This window comes from Nycticebus coucang, chromosome X, assembly GCF_027406575.1.
Source record: "Nycticebus coucang isolate mNycCou1 chromosome X, mNycCou1.pri, whole genome shotgun sequence".
NCBI classification, from domain to species: Eukaryota; Metazoa; Chordata; class Mammalia; order Primates; family Lorisidae; genus Nycticebus; species Nycticebus coucang.
Genome location: NC_069804.1, coordinates 113,275,071 through 113,292,951, shown reverse-complemented (window position 1 = coordinate 113,292,951; position 17,881 = coordinate 113,275,071). Strand labels below are relative to the sequence as shown.

The window sequence follows — 17,881 nt, the reverse complement described above, 5'->3', positions numbered from 1 at the left end:
TCGCGTAAGCCCAAGAGTTAGAGGTTGCTGTGAGCCGTGTGACGCCACGGCACTCTACCCGAGGGCGGTACAGTGAGACTCTGTCTCTACAAAAAAATAAAATAAATAAATAAATAAATAAAAAAGATGTAAAGTTTCCATCTTTCTTTGTGGCTGAATAGTATTCCACAGTATAAATATACCATAGTTTACTCTTTCATGAGTTGTTGAGTACTTGGGTTGTTTCCACATCTTGGCGATTATGAATAGAGCTGTAATACACATTCTAGTTCAAATGTTCTTGTAGTAAAATTAAATATATTTTTTTCTTCTAGGTAGCTACCTAGTGATGGGATTCTAGGATGAAATGGAAGGTCTACTTTTAACTCTTTGAAAATTTTCCATACTTCTTTCCAAAAAGGCTATATTAGTTTGCAATCTCTTTAAAATGAATTTTTAACAGTTCATCTGTCTCTCCATCACCTTCTGTGAAGAATTCACTTGTACAAAAAGAAGAAAAAACAGAATTTCTTTTTCTTTTTTTTTTTTTTTTTTTTTGGTGGTTTTTGGCCAGGGCTGGGTATGAAACTGCCACCTCCAGCATATGGGACCGGCGCCCAACTCCTTGAGCCACAGGCACCTCCCGAAAAAACAGAATTTCTATGGCTATATGAACACCAGTGAAGTGAAACATGTAAAAATGCTCCTTTTCTTTCTTAAATAGTTACTAATATTCAAACGGTATTTTTTTGGTGGGAGTAGAGATAAAAGCTTTGAACACTTTCTCGCCTTTAGTTGTGGGAATAGGGCTTAAGAAGATTACTTCCAAGCTCCTGAAGCGCTTCAAGGAAAGTAGGAGCTTGAAGCGTCCTCACTGGAATCTCCGCCTCTGGTCTCCATCACCCAATTGTGTGACCCTACTTACCTTTGTTGCTCTCTAGGTTCCCAAGGCACCCGCCTCAATACCCGGGAAACCAGCCACCTTTTGTTTTCATGTTTGGACTCTCCTATCTAGTGTTAACCGGTAGGGGTGCACTCTAGGTAGACATCATTATCTCCATGGTTCCGTCCAACCCCTCCCTGCTGGTGTCCCCTTTCACCCTGGCTTTAATGGTATATCCCGGAACCAGGTTAGGAAGGCAGAGGGGCTTCACTATCATACTCAGCCGCGGGGCAGCCGGTCCAGAACAGAGGAAGAGGTGAGGAACCTGTGTGTGGAGGGCTGTGTGTGGCGGGTACCATTCTGCCTCAGGCCAGGCTGCCAGCCCTTTTCAGGAGGATCTGAAGCTGAAATTAAGGAGAAAGAGAAGTATTCTGGGACCAATTAAAAGCAGATTTCTTTCCTAGCTTGGTCAGTAGTGCGCAGTGTGCCCTACTTCTGGAAAGACATCATTCATCTCTGGGCCTTGGTTTTCCTCTTCTGTTTGTCCAATACTAAACTTCTTTAATTTCAGTACAAGTAGTTTCACTAGTCTCAATTTCCCCTTCCCTGAAGGTGGAAACCTTGAAGGTTTGAGAACCCCATTTGTTCCTTTGAGAGATGCATGAAGCCTTTGTCCCTAACCCCATCAACATGGAGCAGCAGGTTCAGTCACCAGGGCATACTTGGCAATTAGAGAACCCTCTTCCCCCTTGTTTCTGAATAAGAGCCTGATCTTACACAACTTGCCTCTTTTCTCTCTGACTCCAGATAACATCAAGATGCCCAAGAGTGAGGAAACTGTACTCCAAAATGATCCTAATGAAGCAAAGTGTGGAGCCCATAATTCTGAAACATCAGAGAAGAACCAAGAAGAGGAAGACTTCTGTTTAAATAACTACTCTCCTCGTAGGTCACATCACTTCCTTGGGTAGTGCTTGATAGCAGGGAGGTTAAAAGAACTGGGACCTTGTGGCTTAAGGACCTTTACGGGGCATAAAAGGCTATTGAAACTGTATTTTTCCTTCCTAAAATTTGCGTTAGTCCTATATTGGATTATTCTTTCTCCTGTCTTTTTCCCTCACTAATCTTTACATATAGGAGTTAGGCTCCTGGTTGGTAAGTAAAATTTTCTAAACATTGGCTTTAAAAGCATAATTACTTGTGTTTGACAAGACTTGAGAGCAGTCACCATGGTAGACACGGCAACTACCAGCGAAAATTGATACGGCAGTAGTTCGAATCTTTTGGGTTTACCTAGAGTTGAAATATATTCTGTCGTGGTCCTACCCCGGGGGCAGGGTCCGCTAAGACCTGTGGAACTGCCGCGACTGGCTGAAGAAATACAAAGTTAGGATCGACGATAAAGAAAGAGACACGAGGCACAGAATAGAATTTTCAAAGGTGGGGAGCTCAGGGGACCACCGCCTGTTCGTGGGCTCCCGCCAGTGGCCCCCAGTCTTTGTTCCACACAACTTCCATTTGAAACCTCTTTACCCAAGTGGTAAGCTGAGGGAGGGAACAAAGAGGCCAGTATTTTCTTTGAGTGAGCTATCAGCTCCTATTGTTATTATTATTAACTTTAAGGATTTGAGCGGTTTTGGAGCATCTGAAACTTGAGCCTGGTGTGGGGGAAGCCTCCTGTCTGAAGTCACACACACAGATTCCTAGGGAGGGATTCCTAGCTAGCTCCGCTAGCTCATTGTGGAGTAAAACACCACTGGTGTTAATCTCCTCTTAGGAATCAGTGGGAGAGAGGCTTTTTCCTCTCATCACCACCCCAGAGGATTTTCCTCTGCGATAAAAAAAAAAAAATTAAATTTACTGCCCATATCTCAGGGCTCAAGCTATTCCCTTGGTCTCTGCCCCAACCAAATGCAAATCTCCACAGTGGATATCTGCTTTGTCTGTTTAATGAGCAGGAAACTACCTAGAAGGTGTATCTATTCCAGGTCTTATCATAACCTCTTTCATAACCATTTTACTTCTTCAGAATATTCACAAACTCAGTAGAGTATTGGTGTAAACTATCCCCAACAGACCAGAATTTCAGAAAAAAAATAGAAACTTATTCAGATAAGAAATTTAGCAATAACTTAAAAATAAACTAGCTGACTTTTCTTTGTTCCGACTCCTTCAGCTTACTTTTTAATTTTCCCTTTTTCTGGAAATGCCCTCCCCTGCCAAGACTAGAGTCTTTGGTTCCCATTCTCCCTACATATTCTTAGTGAAGTATCTCAAGAATAGGAAAAAGTATCCAATGTACTCAATAATAATATGAAGCCAATATATTAACAACTACATGCCCACACTAAAGAGAAAACACAAATATAGTCTAGCAAAGGGGGAGAGGGGAGGAGGAAGGGTGATTGGCCAGATCTCACCTAATGTGCACAATGTGAGGGTGTTCAGCCCTGGGCGAAGGGCTCAATTAGAAATTGAACTTTACCTCAAAATTGAAAAGAATGTAACCTAAACATTTGTACCCTCATATTAATCCAAAATAAAAAAATACTTGAAAGTGGTTGAGTCAGTTCAAAACATGGGAAATAGATAGCATTCTTTTGATTTTGTAGAGTGTAAATGGTAGACTTAGGACAGACCAGAAATAATCCAAATTATTTGGTGCTGGAATTGTGTTCTGTCCTTTTCCAGTTGTGCTTTGTTGAAATAAAAATTATCACTGCTCTGGAGTACAATTCTTTAGATCTATAATAACAGTATTTACATTTATGTAAACAATGGGAAATGAGGTTTCTTTTTCACACCTTATGTTATTAGGCATATGATTTGTTGGTAGTCCAACTTCACAAGAACTCAAATTGCAGATCTTTTACAATAATCTACAATGATTTTAGCCAAACATTAATCTGTAGACCTGTCAAAATGTCACTTGACCTAAATTCTTAAAGACTGAAATGAGAAAAAAAGTTGGAGTCCATGATGCTAAGTTGAATTACATGTTTCTCTTTTAGCCACTTGAGGTCACTGCTAGTGAACATAATTCTTAATTCATAGTGCCTTGCAAATGCGTGTCTTAATGAATTAATTAGATGGTATATTTCAATATATGTACTTTTGGATAGAAAGGAAATGTCAATGGAGACTTTTGTTGAAAGACTTTTCAGATTAATGTGAGGCTACAAATGTTTCGGTTACATTGTTTACATTTCTTTCTTTTTTTTTTTTTTTTCATTGTGTTCATTTTTAAGGTAAAGTTCAAGCTGTAGTTGAGCCCTTCACCCAGAGGGCATGCTGAACATCCTCACATTGTGCACATTAAGTGAGATCCCACCAATTGCCCTGTCTCTTCCTCCTTCCCTTCCCTCCTCTCCCTTGCTAGACTGTCACTGTGTTTTTTCTCTCATGTGGGCCTGTAGTTGTTTATATATTGGTTGCATATTAAGATTCAGTACATTGGATACTTCCCCCCCATTCATGAGATAATTTACTAAGAAGAATGTTTCAACTCTATACAGTTAAACACAAAAGATGTAAAGTCTCCATCTTTTCTTATAGCTGAATAGTAAGTACTCCGTGTTGTGCTTATATCATAGTTTGTTCGTTAATCCAGTCATGGATTGATGGGCACTTGGGTTGCTTCTATGTCTTGGCAACTGTGGATTGAGCTGCAGTAAACATTCTGGTGCAAATGTCCTTGTGGTAAAATGATTTTTATTCTGGGTAGGTACCTAGTACAGGGATTGTGGGATCAAATGGAAGGTTGACTTTTAGTTCTTTGAGAATTCTCCATACTTCTGAAAGACTTTTTTAAATGAAAAATAAGTGTACATAGTAGATCATCTTCTTGGAGCAAGTTTTAGGATAGTTATATGTAAGTTTTATTATTTATTTGGGACAAATAGTTATCTCTGAACAAATTATGAAACTATTGAAAATGAATTCAAGAATAAATTTTAGGTTTCATTTTATATAATAGTAATAATTGTAATTTCTATACAGGATGGCCATAAAGTTCATGTGCAATTTAGCAATTTCAAATAGACAACTATTTTTTAAATTGCACACAAACTTTATGGCCACCATGTATATGCTTACTATTAGTATCACTGCTGTAAGTAGTATGTATGAGGAGCTTGGAATATTGGTTTTCAAATTCCATTACTAATTTGTGACATACTTAACAGTATTGAATGAAATAAAAAAATATTGTAATGAGTTTTTAAAATACAGTTAGATTCCATTTAAAGAACTGTTCTTAATACTCGGTATATTTTTCTTATACTTTTGGGAGTGTTAAAATTTGCTTTATTTGTAGGCAATGATTGTTTTGTTCATGATATAGGATTTTTTTTGTTGTTTATTTTTGTTTGTTTGCCTTCATGTCCACATTTGGAAAGATAAAAATTGGCAGATTGGCAGTTATTCGTTTTAAAAAATTGTATTGGTTTGTTGAATCACCAGATCTGGAAACTTGCTTTAGAATCATGGTTCAGGTTTAGAGCCACTAGTAAGATTTTTGGTGTTATCTATAGAGACTTTAGCTCTCTTATTGCCTGTGGCCTTTGAGTAGGAAGAAGATAGTAGAACACAACTTTTAGATAAATGTTTACTTTATAAACCACAACTTATTCAACATTTACGGTGTTTTACTTACTGTTTTTACATTTCAAGAAGAAAGTTTTAAAATCAATTTCACTTCATTTTTCAAAAATTAACTTCCTTTCCTTTTCCACTCCCACTGCTTCACTTGACTAGCCTAAAAAAAATTCTTCCCATGCTTGACTTCTCTTGAGAGTTTCAGTGTTGTCTAAGGGCAAAGAATTCAAAAAACTTCAAATATTAAAATGATTGAATCTGTGTGAAATCTATTTGATAAATCTAAATTTGGAGGCCTTACTTGATTGAGTGAATCTCTGAATGTAATAGAAATGCTACTTGTGTGAGTTCTCTCTATTGAAGATTACTATGCCTTTTTCCAGAGAGTAGCCTGAAGTCTTTTCTGTTACAGGTCTAATAGAAACAATTAACGAAGTTTCCAGGATGAGCATTGCTCATGAAATCATGGTAAATCAAGATTTCTACATGGAAGAGAATGTTTTATCTCCAAACAGGTAGACTTTTTTTTTTTTTAAATGTTTTACTTTTCCTGGTGTAGGTACAAAGCACAAATAGGGTTTGGTTCAAATTTCCTTATTATGAAATTTAATGTTTAGGGCGGCGCCTGTGGCTCAAGGAGTAGGGCGCCAGTCCCATATGCCAGAGGTGGCGGGTTCAAACCTAGCCCCAGCCAAAAACCAAAAAAAAAAAAGAAAAAAGAAAGAAATTTAATGTTTAAATGTGTCTTAGGTACCAACAAATAAAACAAATCGGTGTAATAATTAGTTTGAAAACGTCAAAGCTGCAGATTGTATTGAAATAGGGAATAGATCAATGCAATTAAAGGTTGATCATCCTAAATCTGAAAGGGTGAAATCCAAAATGCTCTAAAATCTAAAATTACTTGAGAACTGGGGCAGCGCCTGTGGCTCAGTGAGTAGGGCGCCGGCCCCATATGCTGAGGGTGGCGGGTTCAAACCCACCCCCAGCCAAACTGCAACAACAACAACAAAAAAATAGCCAGGCATTGTGGCAGGCGCCTGTAGTCCCAGCTACTCGGGAGGCTGAGGCAGGAGAATCGCCTAAGCCCAGGAGTTGGAGGTTGCTGTGAGCTGTGTGACGCCACGGCACTCTACCGAGGGCTATAAAGTGAAACTCTGTCCCTACAAAAAAAAAAAAAAATAATAATAATAAATAAATTTAAAATTACTTGAGAACTGATATGATGCTCAAAGGAAATGCTCATTGGATTATATTGCAATTATACTGCAAATATTCCAAACTCTGAAAATATATGTGACTTTAAACACGTCTGACCTCAAGCGTGTCAGAGTTGGAGATACTCAAGTCTCTGTATTGTCAAAATGTTCATTTGGGGATCTCAGTTAGCAATAAGACAGAGTGATTGCAGACCTTTTTAGACAGAGAGTATCTCTTACTGGCTATTCCTTTAATTGTCTACAGATGTAACAGGTATAAATGGACAGGATACTTTGTTAATAGTGGTATTGCCTACTCTTAATGGAAGAAGAGATTTCAGGGAACATTTCCCCTTTATAATCAGCTTAATAAAGAATCTATGAATCGGGCGGCGCCTGTGGCTCAGGGAGTAGGGTGCCGGTCCCATATGCCGGAGGTGGCGGGTTCAAACCCAGCCCTGGCCAAAACACACACACACACACACAAAAAAAGAATCTATGAATCCTGATTAGAACCTCATTCATAAATAATGCCCCTCTAAAATGAGACTTTTGGGGTTTCTCAACTATCTTGATATTGTAATACATAAACAAGAGTCATTCAGCAAGTATGAATTGACTGCCCCTGATAAGATATAGTAGTTAAATGAGTACGTTTCTTTGTCAGAATCTATATTTTATAGCATTTGTATTTTCCCACCTTAAATGCTTCTGCCATTTTGCCACTTTAGGGATTCTGTTACTAAAGTACCTTGTTCTGTCAATGGTTCTCTTGATCTTTATGCTCCTTAGATTTGTTCTTTCCTGTTCACAATAGCCACTCATGCCAATGATAGCGTCCCTTAAAGACATTTTTGCCAAAACACAGATCTCCTACCACCTTCTTCATTGCCTTCGTAATCCCTGGACCCCAATTTAGATTTATTATTCTGCTGGTAGTTGTGCAGAGAAAAGTTAAATTATTAGAGTGAAGGTTTGTTAAAGTGATTTGGTATCACAATGGTGGTGGTAGTGGGTAAATGAAGCAGCTGGAATAATATTATTTAGAACTTGAATTTCACTATTATGTTATTAACAATCTTCTTCAAGTAGAGTAATGAAAAATGTATACTAGATAAGAAGCCGAAATAGACTTTGGGGTTATCCATTTTCTATAGATAATTGACAATTGCTTTTACATTTGGGTTTATTGAATAGTACTAATTACAGTTATAGGTTCTTAGGGAAAATCTAATTATCAGACATTTATTTAAACATTTGATGAATATTTATTAGGTGGAGATCAGAGATGAATGCTAGGGATGTATAGATGAGTAAGATGCTGCCTTTGCCATCATGAAGCTTCTCTGTAGGAGAGATACATAGTCAAATAGCTACTGTGTGGAGTGATAAGTTCTCTCCTATCTGGTGCATGGAGTTCTATGTTAGTGTTCAGCTGCCTAGGGAAGGTCAGGGAAGACTTTCCTGATAATGTGACACTTTTTTTTTTTTTTTTTTAATTTGGCCGGGGCTGGGTTTGAACCCGCCACCTCCGGCGTATGGGACCGGCGCCCTACCCGCTGAGCCACAGGCGCCGCCCGATAATGTGACACTTTAATTAAGCCTTTTCAGATGTTTTCTGGGGGAAAAACACTCTCCTGGAAGAGGAAATTTCAATTCAGAGGGATAAAATTGTGGAAGGCAATTATATAGTCATTATAAGTAGATCATTATTGTTGGAGCACAGTGTGTTAGGAGGAAGAAGAGGAGAGTGAGGTAGTAAAGGTAGCAGAATTATGAAGGGTCTTAGAGGCCATGTATCCTGCTGGTGACAGTGAGCTCCTGAAGGATTTTAAATGAACATGCCATTGTGATCACATTTGTGTCTTGGAAAACTCATTGATTATCAAGAATATGTGGCATTGTTGGGGTAAGTCTTTGTGGGGGCCAGGTGGCCGTTTAAGAGACTTACAATAGTCCAGGTAGGATATGATAGTAGGTAAGGATGGATACCTGAGATATTTAGGAAGCAGAATCTATGGAATTTGTTAAGCAAGTGTATGAAAGAGATGAGGGTAAAGTAATTAAAAAGGACTCTAGTGCACACCTGATAGATAATAGTTGGTGACTTTTGCAAGTTATGTTGGTGTGTTGTGGGAGGAACTTTGACTATTTCATTTATTTTTGTATCATTTGTATTTTTTTTTATTGTTGGGGATTCATTGAGGGTACAATAAGCCAGGTTACACTGATTGCAATCATTTGTATTTTCTAAACAAAAAGCATAAATTTTTATTGTATTTTTTTTTGTTTGTTTGTTTTTTTGTAGAGACAGTCTCACTTTATGGCCCTCGGTAGAGTGCCGTGGCCTCACACAGCTCACAGCAGCCTCCAACTCCTGGGCTTAAGCGATTCTGTTGCCTCAGCCTCCCAAGTAGCTGGGATTACAGGCGCCCGCCACAACACCCAGCTATTTTTTGGTTGCAGTTAGGCCGGGGCCGGGCTTGAACCCGTCACCCTTGGTATATGGGGCCGGGGCCCTACCAACTGAGCCACAGGCGCCGCCCTATTATTGTATTTTTAAGAGGTAAAAAGCTTCGTTTTCTGGATTATAGGACCAAACATACATGAAGGACAGGTTTGAAGGGGGAAGATAATGAGTTCAATTTGGGTCTTGCTGAATTTAAAGTAGGTTTCAGACTCGAATGAAAAAGATTATGTAGTTCAAAGGTTTAAGTCAATAGAAATAGAAACTAAGTCACAGATCTATGCTAGTTACAGAACCACTGTTAGTACTCAGGGTCTCAATCCCTAGTTTGTAGTTCTTCCTATTGCAGGAAGACAGCTTCTCTGAAACCACGAAGTTCCCTTTTGAGAGGATTTGACCAATGCTTTTGCATCTGAGACTAATTTAAATTTATACAACCCTTCTCAAGTCTAGACAGACACAGCACCTCCTGGCCTGTTGATTTGATGATGGTCTTTTATAATTTTAAATGCTATTTTGGAAATTATGATCTTATATCAAGTTCTCTGGGTATAGAACAATTTGCTCATCGAACTTTCTTATAGTCTGGAAGACAGGTTCATGGAGACATTGTACAATGTTTTTTGGGACCATTTAAGAGAACAACTCTTGAGTAATCCTCCCGAATTCACTTGTGCTCTTGAACTTATGACAGAAGTTAAGGAGGTGAGTAACCAAGCTTCCATTTGTGGATGGGAGGCTCCTGGGCATCTCAGACCCTTGGACTGCCAGTGGCTACTAATATCCTAAGTGGTTTACTTTTTGAATATGGTCCATTGCTTAAATAGATAGTATGGAGAAGCTTGTATTTTATTTGTATGAGATGAAGCTTGACAGTTGGGATATTGCTATAACAACACAATGTATCATTCAATTAAATGAATATTCAGTGAACTGAACTCACACTACAGTTTATGTGTTTCAGAAGCACCCAGATGAATAAGAAAGCCCTTACCCACAAGAAACTTACACTCTTGAGTCAAAAGGCTGTATCGAGGGACTCTTAAAAGTTCCTTTGCTTATTTCATTCTTGCCCTTTGGAGTAAAACAATTTAAAAAATGTCCTTATCCTTTACTAACCATGCCTCATCACCTTGTTGTGGTGTGTATTTTATATTTTTTAAATCCTGAACTTCTTTCTATCACCTTTTGTTTTTTTTTTTTTGTTTTGTTTTTTTTTGAGACAGAGTCTCACTATGTTGTCCTTGGTAGATTGCCATGGCATCATAGCTCACAGCAACCTCAAACTCTTGGGCTTAAGTGATTCTTTTGCCTCAGGCTCCCAAGTAGCTGGGATTACAGGCACCTGCCACAACACCTGGCTATTTTGTTTTTTGGTTGCAGTTGCCACTGTTGATTTTAGCTGGCCAGGCCGGGTTCGAACCTGCCAGCCTTGGAAAATGTGGCCAGGCACCCTACCCACTGAGCTACGGGCACCACCCACATTCTTGTTTTTATTCATGCTTTACCTCATTCGACCTAGAAAATAATAATTAATGACCATTCCTGTAACTGATCCCAGTGCAGCCTTAAATAGTAATTGTCCCCTAAATAGAAAAACATAATACTCTTTAAGAAACCTAGTGACCTAGTTGTCTGACCCCCAGAAGATGTGGTCTGGGATGCTTTTGGCCAAGAGCATTGTTATTTAGAAAAAGTGCAGGGTTCTAAACAGAATTTGGCTCCTTTGATTTTCTTTGTGGGGCAGGTTTTGCTATCACTGCTATTACCACGCCACATCCGCCTAAAAAATGAGATTAAAGAAGTTCTGGACATGGATCTCCTCAAGCAAGAAGCAGAACATGGAGCCCTAGATGTCTCTCGTCTCTCTAACTACATTCTTAGTTTGATGACCCTGCTATGTGCACCAGTTCGAGATGAAGCAGTAAAGAAACTACAGAGCATAACAGATCCAGTACAGTTACTGAGGTGAGATTCTAGATTTGCTATCCCCAAAATCTGGCTTAGACGTCATACTAGAGAACTCTGAACCAGACACTATTGGCCTCTGTCTTGTCTAGCTCTTCTGTACTGATGACTGACCAACACCTCTTTTCTACTTTATGAATGTGGTACTCAATTTGCATTAATATAAAGAAAATACTTGAATCTGGGTAATTTTTATTTGACTCACTGTTCTGCAGATTGTACAAGAGGCATGGTGCCAGCATCTGCTTTTGGTGAGGGCTTTGGTAAGCTTCCAAATAAAAGCAGAAGGTGAAGGGGGAGCAAGTGTGTCACATGGTTGGAGAAAGGAACAAGAGAGGGAAGAGGTGGTGACAGTTTCTTTGGAACAAACAGTTCTCATGTAAATTAATAAAGCAAAAACTCACTCAGTATTGCCAAGAGGGCACCAAGCCATTTAGAGAGATCTGCCCCCCATGACCCAAATATCTCTTACGAAGCCCCGTCCCCAACACTGGGGATCATATTTCAACATGAGATTTGGAGGGGCCAAATATCCAAACTATATCACTGGATGATTCGTTTTTATTTTCCAATGATAGTCTCTCAGGGTTTATTTAATGATCTTTAGATCATTTGGACTCCCTTTATAATATGACACTGTTAAGACATTGCAGTATAGTAATTCTTTCTTATACAAATTTCAGTTACTCCTTTTCTAGATATTTTACTCTTTGTCCTGACTCAAACTTTGTGAGGGGGCAGGAATGAGGATTACTCTTGTTTTACAGCTTGAGTAACCAAAAGTAAAATGATTTGTCCAGTGAGTTAGAAGTTCAATCACCCACATTCCAACTGCCTACAGTTAGTGGGTCCTTCGCCCACAGTCCTTCCACTGACCACCCTTTTCCCAGGTGACAGAATGGCTACAGTAGTAAAAACTCTAGACTGGTAGTTAAAAGGTTAAGATGTATATATATGTCTTTAGTTCTGCCACCAACTCTGGCCGTGGGTCACTGGTCATGGCATTTTTATTTGTAAGTTGAAGTAAAACTGTTGCTTTTAAGGTCCTTTCTAAGTCTAAAATATTCTGACTTCTATGACGTATTGATTGGATTCTACCCCTCCACACTAGATTTCCTTTCATAGTGTAAATATTATATTTCTCCCTATGACAGGGGCATCTTCCATGTTCTGGGCCTAATGAAAATGGACATGGCGAACTATACCATCCAGAGCATTCGACCCTACCTGCAGGAATATTCCATCCAGTATGAAAGAGCTAAATTCCAGGAACTCCTTGACAAACAACCCAGTATGTGTAAAATTTAAGGGCAGAAGAGGGGAGATTTGACCTTCGGTCTGCCATCTTACAGTGGTAGAGAATATTTCTACTTTTTGAATAGGGAGTTTCTTTCTTGGGCAAGGGAGAGAAGCATTTATGTAAGACAGAAAGACCTAAAAAAATCACTTCTTATTAACCGTGAATACATCTTCAAGACCTGAATTTAAAGATATGTATTTCTTTCTCTGCCATAGATCTCCTTGATTACACCAAGAAATGGCTAACCAAAGCAGCCACAGACCTCATTACACCATGTCTGGATTCTCCTGACATCCCCAGCTCCTCCAGCATGGCCTGTTCAACTCCAGACAAGGCAGCTAAGAATTCAGATCCTCCCAATCCCATAATGGTGCTATACCAGGGCTACCTGAATCTCCTCCTCTGGGATCCTGAAAATGAAGAATTCCCTGAGGTAGGAATGTGTGTTGTGGCATATCCTTATCGTTTTGTAATCAGGGCCTCCATTAGAACACTCTTCTTGTGACAGCCTCTTCTTCCTTGCCTTACCAGACTCTGCTGATGGACAGAATCCGGGTCCAGGAAATGGGGTCCCATTTGCGCCACTTGACTATATTGGCCTCAGTCTTACTAGTGGCTAGAAGTTTCTCTGGTTCAATTTTATTCAACTCACCTGGATTTGTGGATAAACTGAAATGCATAACCAAGGCTGTGACTGAGGAATTTAACTCCAAGTAAGGTTCATAGGTTTTTCATAGAGTAGAAAATATGTCCTATTTGAGAGATAACCAAATAATATATTATTGTTTATTCTTCATCGCAAAATCTCAAACTACACAAAGGACCTTAGGAACCATTTCCAAGGATTGTTGATGTCTGATACGTTGTACTGAGGCTTGTGATAGGGAAAAATAAAACCTATTTCCAAATAAGAGTAATAGTGTGGAGGCTAGTTTGTGACAAATCTTCATGATTGTATTTGTTATATATACATATATATGTGTGTGTGTGTGTGTGTGTGTGTGTGTGTATATATGATTAGGTGACAATGGATTTGTGTTATGAATATCCAGAATTGATCAGTTAGTCAGTAATACTGATTGATAATTTACTGCATTCAGGGATAGCATACCAATAGAAATATAGGAATTAGAAATCTGTCTCTTAATATATTTGCAACTTAATTGGTGGAATAGGGAAAACAACCATTAAAAATATCCAAGAAAATATTTAAATAATATTTAAATAAAGTTTATGGGGATAAAGAATGCCAAGTGTATCCAAGATGGAACCTAATTCTTGCCCAATTTATCTTGTTTACTTTGAGGTGGCATATGGTACTATATATATGGAATAGTTTGTACCTTAAGGGTAACAGTGAAAATCTTTCACTTGCCCAGTTGCTCTTGCTGTCTGTTGGTAGTAGGGAGGCTGGAATTCTCTCTTGAGTGGATCTGGATACTGGTATGGGGCTCTCTGAGTTTTGTCCCTGTGCCAGGGCCACTCTGATTTCTGTTCTTCATTATCTAGGCCTGAAGAAGCTATGTTGAATGTGAGTGAACAGGTGTCTCAGGAAATTCATTGTGGCCTCAAGGACCTGGGCTTTACTGCCCTAAGCAGTGAAAACACAGTATGTCTTATAGGACAACTCCAGAACATCACCAAGAAAGAAAACCGTGTCCGTAGTATCATTGGTAAGAATCCCTATGGTAGTGGCACAGAAGAGGGGAAAGAAAATGGGGTGTGTGCAGGTAATCACTATCCTGGAAGTGAGTTGCCTAACCATTAAAAAATGGAAAAGCATGATAATTTGGAAAGTCTTTTAAATTTAATATACAGGATTAAAATAGATCTCATTCAGTTTGAATAGTGAATATATGGTTTTAAGGTGTATCAGTACCCAAGACATATAACTCACAAGTATGAGAGACTGTCCCATTAACCCTACCAAGTTATTTCTGGTCATTCTCTAACTGTAGTCCAAGATCTGAGGAGAAACCCTTTATCTATCCCATGCTTTAAGCTGTCATGTGGGATTTTACTCCCCTTCATGAAATTGATGCTGAGTTAGGCTGGAGGACATGTTCCATAGTACAATGGGAGCAGTGAACTTGGTTATCTTTGCTTTTAGTTTTAGCATCTTACCATAGTCTAGTTTGGGTGTGTGGACATAAACTTGGTGCACTTGCTACAATACATGTCCTTAAAATTTCAGATACCAGGTTTAGGATCCTATTGTTAGGTTAAATGCACAATAGGATCTTGTATATAACTACATAAAGTTATCTTATAAACAGCCAGAAATTTACAAGTTCACCATCTTTTTTTATTTATTTGGGGTATTTTTAAATTTTTTTATTAAATCATAACTGTATACATTAATGCATTTATAGGGTACAATGTGCTGATTTTATATACAGCTTGGAATGCTTACATCAAACTGGTTAACGTAGCCTTCACCTTACTTACTTAATTATTGTGTTCAGACATTTATACTCTACTCTTACTAGATTTGACATGTACCCTTGCAATATGCACTATATGTGAGATTCCACCGATTACCCTTCCTCCACCCAACCCCCCCGCTCTCCACTTCCTTTCCTCTTCCCTCCTTTATCTTGGGCTATAGTTGTGTTTTATCTTTCATATGAAAGTGAGGTGATTATATATTGGTTTCATAATAGTATGAGCACATTTTTCTTCCATTTTTGAGAGACTTTACTAAGAAGAATATGTTCCAACTCCATCTATGTAACCATCTTTTGATCATGCATTATCTTTGGGAGTTTGTTGGCATTCCTGCCTTCAAATAAATGACATAAAATTCATTTATTTGGTTTACTTGAATGAGTGGATGTGTCAGTGAATAACTCAGGTAACTTGAAACTTGGGCATGCTTATAACTTAGACTCAAATGTCACAGAAGGATTATACGTAACCAAAACATATTAATCCCCTTAATATTCTGAAGTAAAAAAAAAATAATGTCAGCTTTTACACAGAAAAAAGCTGGTGAGCAGATAAAGCAAGGACATTGTGAATTTCTTCTGAAACCTCTTTGTTGTTCCTCTTTTTGCTGATTTTCCCTGCTCACAGATCAGCGCCTCCTTTTGTTTCTCAAATGCTGTTTGGTTCGTGGCATGCAGGAGTCTCTGCTACACTTCCCTGAAGGCCTTAATCACATCGAAGGAGAGTTGACAGAACTAGGCCGGAAGTTTGTCAAGCTGATGCATCATAATCAGCAGGTATTTGGCCCATACTATGCTGAGATCCTAAAAAATGTCGATACTCTAGTTCAAGCACAAGAAACAGAAGTGGAACCTATCTGATAGTGCTGGACTCCAGCCATGGCAACAGGGACCCAGGAGAGAGGGCTCAGCATGTTCCTGAGATGATATCACCTGTGGCCAGCAGAGAAGCCAGCCATCTTCCTCACTACAGCCGGGATACAGGGCTGCAGGGGTCAGCATGTAAACACCAGCTGACCCAACCCCGTTGGTTAATAAACTTCTGAGCTGCAAGAAAATTTCAGTTCCTTTTGTCTTACTGTTGAAGTCAAGTTCTGCGCCTTCATCCCCTAACTAGCTGAGAATCCAATGGGACCTTAGTTTTCCCTTCACTAGCTGATCGATCAGTCTTTAGTATATTGGCTTGAGCAGTTAGGGTGTCAGGTATTAACATTTTCTCTCTCTCTTTTTTTTTTTTTTTTTTTGGCAGTTTTGGCCAGGGCCGAGCTTGAACCCGCCACCCCTGGTATATGGGGCTGGTGCTCTATTTCTTGAGCCACAGGCTCCAAGGTACTAACATTTTCTCCAGTTCTCCAGTGAAAAATCATTTCCTTGAGAGCTATGAAATTTCTTTTCGGGTATTATCCAGACAGTAAGCATGGGGGCTTCTGGAAGTCAGAAATTCACTAAATCACAGGTCAAGAGAAAACTTAGAACCCTATTTCTAGTACTAAATTTCCCCATAATTTAAAAGGGTACAGCAATAGTAAAAGTCTCTGCCTCTTCTTCTGGTATGTGGTTTGAAGCAGTATGAAAAATTGGGACTGGTTGAAAGTTGATATTGTCTGCTAACAAACATTCAATCTCTAAGGGATTCTAGGAGTGAGACTTGGAGTCTCTAATAACGACAGCAAATTTGAGCTATTAGGTCCATGAGTGAATTGTATCACGTTCATTTCTGGTCCTGTTCTATAGTGGAATGAATGTTCTATTTTATATCTCTAGATTTAGAACACTATTCTTCTTGGGGTTAAGTGTCATGGATATTGAAGGACGGGACAGCCATCATGCTTTTTCCCACGTCTAGTCGGGTCCTCTCACTGACAGGTTATGATTATCAGCTCAATTGGCATCACAAATGACAAATGTTCTAGTTCCTCAACATCTGGGCTTGTTTTTAGAGATTGTAGAGATTCATACTATCATTGTCAGGCCAATTTTAGCAGACATACATCAGTCTGGGAAATTAGGAAGAAATTAGATTTGAATTTGGACTTGTTTGGAGTAGGTAGGAGAAAAATAGGATTTCTTTTCTTTTTTTCCTTTTTTGTGGTTTTTGGTTGGGGCTAGCTTTGAACCCACCACCTCCAGCACATGGGACCAGCACCCTACCCCTTTGAGCCACAGGTGCCACCTAAAAAATAGGATTTCACTTATGAGATATCCTAACTTAGTTAAAAAAACAAAAGTCTGCACCATTTTGAGAGATGGAAGGAGGTGAGTATAATTTACTTAGCCCAAGAAAAATAACAGATGGGGCTCCATGCCTGTAGCTCAAGCTGCTAAGCCACATACACCTGAGCTGGCGGGTTTGAATCCAGGCCGAGCCCACCAACTAACAATGAAGGCTGCAACCAAATAAATAAATAAATAAATAAAAATAGCTAGGCGTTGTGGCAGCACCTGTAGTCCCAGCTACTTGGGAGGCGGAGGCAGGAGAACCGCTCCAGCCCAGGAATTGAAGGTTGCTGTAAGCTGTGATGCCACAGCACTCTACTCAGGGTGACAGCTTGAGGCTCTGTCTCAAAAAAAATATATATATAGGGCGGCGCCTGTGGCTCAAGGAGTAGGGCGCCGGTCCCATATGCCGGAGGTGGCAGGTTCGGACCCAGCCCCGGCCAAAAATCACACACACACACACACAAAATATATATATGTATATAACATGGGAGGTAAGTCCCATTAGTCCTAGGGTAGCTTCCTAATTGATTTCCCTAGAGGGTGGATTCCAGATGGGTGACATGGCTAGGTGAACAGACCCATACTTTACTTTGACTGGAAGTAAGACATGCAGAAAAGCTGGGGAATCGTTCAAGTGGTCTAATTGTGTGACCAGATAGTCTGAGGAAAGAGATAATAGACAGTGAACATTGCCTAGTTGTATTTTCTAATCAGCTTTTCCAACATTAATGCAAATTTTTAAAAGCTTAATTTTGGAAGCTAGCTTATCTTAGAGACAAAGGTACTCTGAAGAGGTCCCTGTGGTGATGACTAAGTAGTTGG

The 17,881-nt window shown here is 39.2% G+C and overlaps 1 protein-coding gene across 1 annotated transcript; it reads left to right on the top strand.

The window, feature by feature from the left end:
* The first annotated feature begins 1,680 nt into the window (after positions 1–1,680).
* Positions 1,681–15,870, top strand: LOC128577387 (T-complex protein 11 X-linked protein 2-like). Its single transcript, XM_053579615.1, has 9 exons — positions 1,681–1,807; positions 5,871–5,973; positions 9,709–9,829; positions 10,872–11,092; positions 12,247–12,383; positions 12,608–12,825; positions 12,924–13,105; positions 13,902–14,065; positions 15,468–15,870. The coding sequence occupies exons 1-9, from the start codon at positions 1,681–1,683 to the stop codon at positions 15,698–15,700; spliced, it is 1,506 nt and encodes a 501-aa protein (XP_053435590.1). The 3' UTR covers positions 15,701–15,870.
* The last annotated feature ends 2,011 nt before the right edge of the window (positions 15,871–17,881 follow it).

Coding starts and splice junctions, on each gene's coding strand:
- LOC128577387 (XM_053579615.1), top strand. CDS start 1,681: ATGCCCAAGAGTGAGGAAACTGTACTCCAAAATGATCCTAATGAAGCA. Junction 12,384..12,607: donor ACTCCTTGACAAACAACCCA/GTATGTGTAAAA, acceptor TCTCTGCCATAG/ATCTCCTTGATTACACCAAG. Junction 12,826..12,923: donor AAAATGAAGAATTCCCTGAG/GTAGGAATGTGT, acceptor TTGCCTTACCAG/ACTCTGCTGATGGACAGAAT.